The sequence below is a fragment of the Polistes canadensis genome, unplaced genomic scaffold, assembly GCF_001313835.1.
Source record: "Polistes canadensis isolate GaletaPanama2010 unplaced genomic scaffold, ASM131383v1 scaffold_133, whole genome shotgun sequence".
Classification (NCBI taxonomy): domain Eukaryota; kingdom Metazoa; phylum Arthropoda; class Insecta; order Hymenoptera; family Vespidae; genus Polistes; species Polistes canadensis.
Genome location: NW_014569680.1, coordinates 95,265 through 102,764, shown reverse-complemented (window position 1 = coordinate 102,764; position 7,500 = coordinate 95,265). Strand labels below are relative to the sequence as shown.

At 29.1% G+C, this 7,500-nt stretch overlaps 1 protein-coding gene and 1 long non-coding RNA gene across 4 annotated transcripts in view; both read right to left on the bottom strand.

The window, feature by feature from the left end:
* The window catches only part of LOC106788292 (trace amine-associated receptor 9), a 55,964-nt gene extending 49,037 nt beyond the window's left edge, over positions 1 to 6,927 (bottom strand). For both annotated transcript variants that reach the window (XM_014751435.1, XM_014751434.1), the window contains exons 1-2: positions 6,688 to 6,927; positions 2,466 to 2,591 (exon numbers count right to left, since the gene is read on the bottom strand). In XM_014751435.1, coding sequence (XP_014606921.1) covers positions 2,466 to 2,591; positions 6,688 to 6,903 — 342 coding nt within the window. In that variant the 5' untranslated portion in view covers positions 6,904 to 6,927. The remainder of the gene's footprint in view (positions 1 to 2,465; positions 2,592 to 6,687) is intronic.
* A 62-nt stretch (positions 6,928 to 6,989) lies between these two features.
* LOC106788282 overlaps positions 6,990 to 7,500 on the bottom strand; it is a 37,932-nt gene continuing 37,421 nt past the window's right edge. For both annotated transcript variants that reach the window (XR_001381883.1, XR_001381882.1), the window contains one exon: positions 6,990 to 7,131. This is a non-coding gene — a long non-coding RNA (uncharacterized LOC106788282). The remainder of the gene's footprint in view (positions 7,132 to 7,500) is intronic.

Sequence of the window (7,500 nt, the reverse complement as noted above, 5' to 3'; positions counted from 1 at the left end):
CGTGTATCGATTTGAACCGAATAAAAAGAAAAAAAAAAAGCAAATTAAAAAACATTATGTCGAACAAAATTTTCAACACACACACACTGAGAGAGATACAAAAAATAAAAATAAAAATGAAAAGGAAAGAAAAGTAAAACCGATAAAGTATTTAAACGAGTAGATACGCTTTTAAAAATAGGAATAAAAATGTCTAGTATCATTCATTGGTGATGGTGGTGGTGTTGGGTTGGTTGGTAATAGTAGTAGTAATAGTAGTAGTAGTTGAGAATCGATACTTGGCGATTTGCAGACTGCGAGAGATCAAAGGAATCTCTCGTTAATTAGTTAATACCATAGAAAGTTAAAGTAAGAGAGAAAGAGAGCTTACGAATTGCAGATTAAGTACAATTCATTGAATATCAATTATATCCTGTTCGTGTAAAGGGTTAACCGTTCAACGAGATTAGATCGAATCAATGAAATTGTTTTCTATCATTCTTTGTATTTTCTTTTTTTTTTTTTCTATTTCCTTTTCGTTAAAACTTTTCAATTATTTCATTCGCGAATTTCTCTAGAATTACGTTTGCATGTGTGATATATATATATATTGGATTGGCATGAAAGTACTTGCGGATTTTTTTCCATAAAATTAAAGTGTTTTGTTTTTTTTTTTACTTGTAATGAACTTTAATCTATGATGTATAGTCCATTTTGTTCGATGACCTTTTACCATCTCTCTGACAACTTGAATATTCCACGCTCGTAGAATTTTTTGGCCCAAAAACTGAAGTAAGTACGATTTTATACAGCGTCATCATCATTAAAAGTTCTACCACGGAGGGAGTTGTCCAGAGATCGAAATAAGTGGTAATCCGATGGTGCAAGATCAGGGCTATATGGTGGGTGTAACATTAATTCCCAACCAATAACCATCAATTTTTTCCGAGTGGCCAAAGATGTGTGCTGCCTAGCATTGTCCTGCTGGAAAATGACACCCTTTACGATTGACCAATTCTGGTCGCTTTTCCTTGACTGCWGCATTYAATTTGTCYAGTTRCCKACAGTAGACCTCCGAATTAATGGTTTGGTTCCTTGGAAGCAGCTCAARATACACCGGACCTTTCCAATCCCACCAAATTGAGAGCAGAATCTTCTTTTGTGCGATATTTGCCTTTGAAGTGGTTTGCGATGACTCATTAGGCGTGCACCACGATCGTTTTCGATTGACATTGTTGTATACAATCCACTTTTCGTCTCCAGTGATGATTCGTTTTAAAAACGGATCGAATTCATTGCGTTTAAGCAATAAATCGCAAACGTTGATACGCTGTGTCAGATGAATGTCTTTCAAATCGTGCGGAACCCAACTATCCAGCTTCTTAACGAGCCCRACACGTTTTAAATGATTCTCAATGGTTGTATGTGAAACATTTACCTTCTCTGCATCCTCCCGTGTAGTTACGTGACGATCTGCTTCGATGATTGTTTTGATTTCATCCTCATTCAGTTTAACTGGTCTACCTAAACGTTGCTTATCTTTAAGAGAAAAATCTCCAGAACGGAATTTTTCAAAGCAATTTTGGCATTGCCTTTCTTTAAGGGCTTCATCACCATACACATCACGTATCTTTTTTGCGGCTTGCCTTGCGTTCTTTCCTTTACGGAAATAATAAAGCAAGATATAGCGAAAATGTTCATTTTTGCACTCCATATTAATATTGAAATAAAGAAAGAACATTAAGATAATATCTGCGCAATGATTTCATAACGTTAAGTAAGGATTACAGATAACATATATAATAAAATGAAAATCATAACAATAACGAGTATTAGAAAAATCGGAGTGAATCATCTATAATCAAAATCCGACATTACTTTCTTGCCAACCCAATATATATATGTGTGTGTGTATCATATATGTGTATTATTTTGCTAAAGTTTATCTCACGCATTAATAATTTATAATGAAGTAGATTTAACCGTGCACAAATAATAATAATAATAATAATAGTAGTAGTAGGGAGTAAAATGTTAACATCTTGCAACGAGCGCAATTTGAACCTGCGGGCGGGTTGGTTGGTTGGTTTGTGGGTGGGTTGGTGTGTTCGTCGTTGAAGAATCTCATATTGTGGGTGCGTGCTACTCGCAAACGTTTAATTTTATGCTCTGCGTTTGTTGAATACAAATCATTCGTAACAACGTGTTGTCACGGATACTATTTCACATGCTGCTTGTTCACAGATGCGAATGATACGTGTGAGTTTTTTGATGGGATGGATGTAAAATAGAAAGAGAAAAAGAGACCAACAAAAAAAAATAACAGAAACTTTGTTAAACGACACCGAAAGTTATAAATTGTTCATTACTCCAATGTGTTTTGAAACAAAACAATAAAATATGTGAGTAATTAGATGAATATATTCATTGGCATTTGTTAAGTTGAATAAAAAATGATGGGATAGTAAAATAATTTTGTAAATTACCTGAATTTGACAGACGACTTCACCGTAAGGCCAACAACCGTAAACTGCAGGTAAAAAGCCAAAAGGTGTCACCAAAAGACCAATGGCGAGGTCGTTGCTCGCTAGACTTGTCAGCAAATATCTTGGCTATAATGAAGGTTAAGAAAACCTGTTGATCAGTCTGATTCTCCTTGATAACTTCTATCTTTCTCTTTTTTTATTTTTCTATAACTTTATCGTAACTTTATTTTTACCATTAACGAAAGTTTTATCAACTTCACCTATCATCGATTTGCAATATCATGTTGTTTGTTTGTTTTTTTGTTGTTTGACTTCGTAAAAGAAAAACAAATGTTCTGATTTAATTATAACATTTAAAATGAATTTGTAAATACCATAATTTATAGAATGAAATGATTTTCGAATTTTGTAAATAATATTTAATTTTTTTTGTAAAGTGGATCGATCATATAAAAGTTTTAATTTATATACAAATATGTATAAACAATGATTTTTATTAAATGGAAAAAAGTAAAACGAATTGATGAATGAAAACTGATGAATTTAAGAAAATATTTGAATAATTGTTAAAATTATTTATAGAATTGATTGAACATATAAAAATGCGAATTTCCAACTTATACGAATAGACATAGAATCGATAATGTTGAATCGAATTAACGTAAATTTGATGGTGAAATTCTTGTCCAATGGTACGAAACTAAACTCGATGTTCACGCGAATTTCAACCAAAATCCTAGACTTTGTGAAGCACGGGAAACGTATCTTCTGTTTCTACTACCATAGACCGCAAAAAACTTTTCTACTATTCACGGAACTTTTTCGATTTCGACAGAATAATAATTCATCGATCGTAAAAAAAATGGGAAATAAAAATGGTGGGGTTTAGGGGGATAATTCCATGGCTTTGGTAATAAATCCTCTTTCAACGAATATCAAAATTTACAACGTAATAATTGTTTCTTTTATTTTCAAACGATTATTAATACTCGTGCAAAGAAAAAAAAAAAACCTAAAAAAAAAATAATATTTAAAAATAAATTATATTAAAGAAATATTTTTCTCTATAATAAAAATATAAAAATATAATAAAACGCGAGATTTATGAGATTAAAAAAAATATATTTTGTTTAAAGAGACGAATTCCGAAAAAAAATATTCTCACGCATTCGTATAAAAATATATTGTTGAATACTTTTTCTACGAACGTCTATAATTTTTTCTAGGATCTTTTAAAAGGTATCTCTCGTTCAACGATATACAATACGTACGAAAAAATACTCGATTCCATTCGATACGATAGGTTTGACGATTCCCGAATGTTATGAGTACGTGTATGATAAAAAAAAAAAATAAAACGAAAGAAATGAAAGATGTGTGTGTGTGTTTGTCTACTATGTTCGATTCATGGTAAAATGAGAGAAGAAGACTCATAGTGAAAAATAATTTCATTTCCAAGAATATTTTTTAATCAATGAATTCGTACAATAAAAATTAAATAAACAAACAAGTATCGATTAATAAATCATCGAGTTTTATTAATTAATTCATCAAACTTACATCTACAATTATTTCAATTTATACAAATAATAATTCAAAAATATTAAATCATAGATCGATATTAATCAAAATAAATTTTTATTAACAAATTACATGTGAAAATGCATTTCCAAAAATTCTACATTCTTGCATCTACATTTAGAACGAAGTTTACGATCATTCTATTTTTTTTTCTTTTTTATTTTTGTTGTTGTTGTTGTTGTTTTCGATTTATGTGATACAGAATTCGTATTCTAAAAAAAAATCGTGTTGAAATCTATGAATAACTAGGCGACGCGTATACTCTCGTGTTCTTTTACGGAATATCTGTCACGAGGAAAAAAACAAAAAAAAAAAAAAAAAAGAGAAGAAAGATGATTGGTGGTAGGACGTGTAAAAATAACACGTGAAAAATATCGATCAGTTCATTCACAGAAGCAACAAAAAATATCCCAACATTTAGAATTACGATATTTATATAAATAAATAATTAACTATGTTTATTTTTTCTAATAAAACACGCGTGTTGTATTTTAATTTTCTTCTTATATTTTTTTCACTATTATAATACAATTAATTATTTATTTTTTAATACTAAAGTAATTTGGTACTCAGAGTACTTGCAAATTTTTTAATTGATAACCAATATTCATTTATTACGAGATTTTGTTTTAATTTTATATACAAATTTATATAAATAAATATTTCGAAAATAATTATTATATCATGAAAAAAGAAAAAAGAAATTATTAATAATGAAAATATTATATTTGTTTTTTTTTTTTTTTTCTTTTTTATTTATAAAATTTTATATATGTCTATTTTTTTTTGTTTTATGGTGTACAACTTGAATGATCTTATACTTAACTATAAGTTATACTTCATCGAATGAATTACGTGCTACGGATTTCCTATTAATTTGATGTCTATATGTAAGTGATCGATACTTGTTTAACACACATCTACACATAGAAGGGGATATACACATTTACATACAAGTATTAAATATACGTAGAAAATCGATAATATAATATAATGTTTTTATCGAAAGTGTACAAAAAAATAATAAATTGAGATATACAACAAGTTTTTATTTCGTCAATATATTTCGATACTATTAAATACTATTTATATTCCATACGAATATTAAATCGATTAAGAAATTTTTACTAAACGTATCTATCTACATTTATGTCAATGATATTAAAGCTGCAATCTCACCCCACCACCTCCCACCCACCATTCTCCGATTATTCTTAACCGGTGGGGTAGATTTATTCGATTTGGGAAAAAATAAAAAGAAACAAAAAAAATTACAACGATCATACATCTAAATGATACTTTTTTTTATAGGACAAAATACGCGACAAAATTCTCTAATGGATTTTACATCTCCTTTCCCYCCCCCCCCCCTCTCTCTCTCTCTATTCCCCCTTTTTTCGATATCATTTTTCTTCGTTTACATCGATATGAGATTTTTGATTTTACAACGTTTATATACTACGACACGATAAATTTAACTAGAAGTTTTCGATTAAGAGAATTGATTGATGAAGCTGGTCGGTTATTTAAATTCACCCCTTTCCTCCCCTCCCCTCCCCTCCCCTCCCCCCCCCATCCGTTCATTTAAACGTTCAACATTATTTCTAATTTATCATAAAACTATTTATTATATTAATTTGACTGTGGTATTTAATTTTAATTGATTTAATACGAAAATAATGATTATTAAAATAGTTTGAAATAGAACACCGTGTATATTGTAATAATTTGCATTTTAATATTCTCTTAAATGAAGTATAGTATATATATATATATATATATGTATTTTATCGAGGTAACGCGAAAAGATTACAGGAACATTGATGGAAGGGTCAGAGGTATATAGATGCAACCTAAAAGGTATGAAAGGAATACGTTCACTACCCTTTTTCTCGATAACTTTTATCTACTATCGATCCTATTGCATTTTAATCTTTTTTATAAACGCGAACAGAGTGCTATCGTATCCTATACACCATCTTCTTCTCTTTTTTTTTTATTATTTTCTTTTTGAATCCAAAACGTTCGATACTAAATGTTCACAAAACAAATGATTTGAAATACAAATTATTTGTACGAATAAAATAATGAATATTAAGATAAAATAATGTGAAATTAATTTTAATCAAATAACAATATTGTTCTATAGGATTGACTGATCCCTTATATCCTGTAAGTTATTACAAAAATGTATTAATTATTATGAAAAACACAAAAGGATCGATTAAAAATAAACAATATTATAATTTATAATTCGTATAACATATATTAATCACAAAACTTTATTAATATTAATATTTTAATATTAACCCTTTTTGTACAATAATTATTATTATAATCTATTTTCTTATCTCATAATAAAAATTCAAATGTATTAACTTTATTATTCTATAAAATATAGTACCTTTTTTTTAAATTGCATATAACAAATATCGATAAATAAAACTAATATACAATTTACCAATAAAACTATTTCAAATTGATTGATTTTATTTATTTTAGTTCTACAATTTAAAATATCATAAAAGATTAAAATAATTTTAGTTAAATCAGAAAAAAATCTGATACAACAATACGAAAAGGGTTTTTTTTTAATCAAAAGTAAATTATACAATATATCAAATAAATATAAAAATCTTACCTGTGCATGAATATATTTGCTATATCGTCTGCTGTTGATGACACAAATAACGAGTAGGTTAGCAAAAAGTATACCAAGGCTGAGTAACAAGATCAAAGCTGCACGTAACAATTCCCCAAATCCTGGCCCTGTCCAAATCGGTTCAGAATTGCCGGCTCGCCAGCAACTGCTGTTGCTGAGTGCCGGCGCCAGTAGAATCGTTTGTTTGTGTTCCATCCTCCTCTTCCTCCTCCTCCTCCCACCCACCACCACCACCTCCTCCTCCTCTTCCTCCTTCTCCACCACCTCCACCACCACCTCCACCACCACCACCGACAGGTGTTCGACTTTCCACGACGCTTTTGACTGGTTGCTTTTCAAAAATATTTCACCCTTTCTTCCTAATTCTACGCAAGACACGTGTCCTTCTCTTCCAACGTTTTCTGACCCTTTCATCCCTGTTTTCTAATGAAATTTAATTCGTCAATTACATCATTTTATTTGTATGTAAACATTTTGATTAAATTATTGTCACGTATAAATTTATTTTTTACTTTTTAATCTACAACTGTGGGTAGGAACAGTAACAGAATTTAGAATTTAAATTGTAGGTTGAAGGGTTAATAAATGTATGATTGATTACATACAAGGGTTGAAAAATTTCATCTTTGATTTTATATTTTATTTGGAAAGTTTGTGTTAGTCCATTTGTAGTTTGTAAATATATATAGGTATTTTATTTATGTAAATTAGTCTAATATTAATTGATATAATTAAATTATATTATAGAAATATTTTTACAGACTTAATTATGTTTATTTAATGAAATATTTT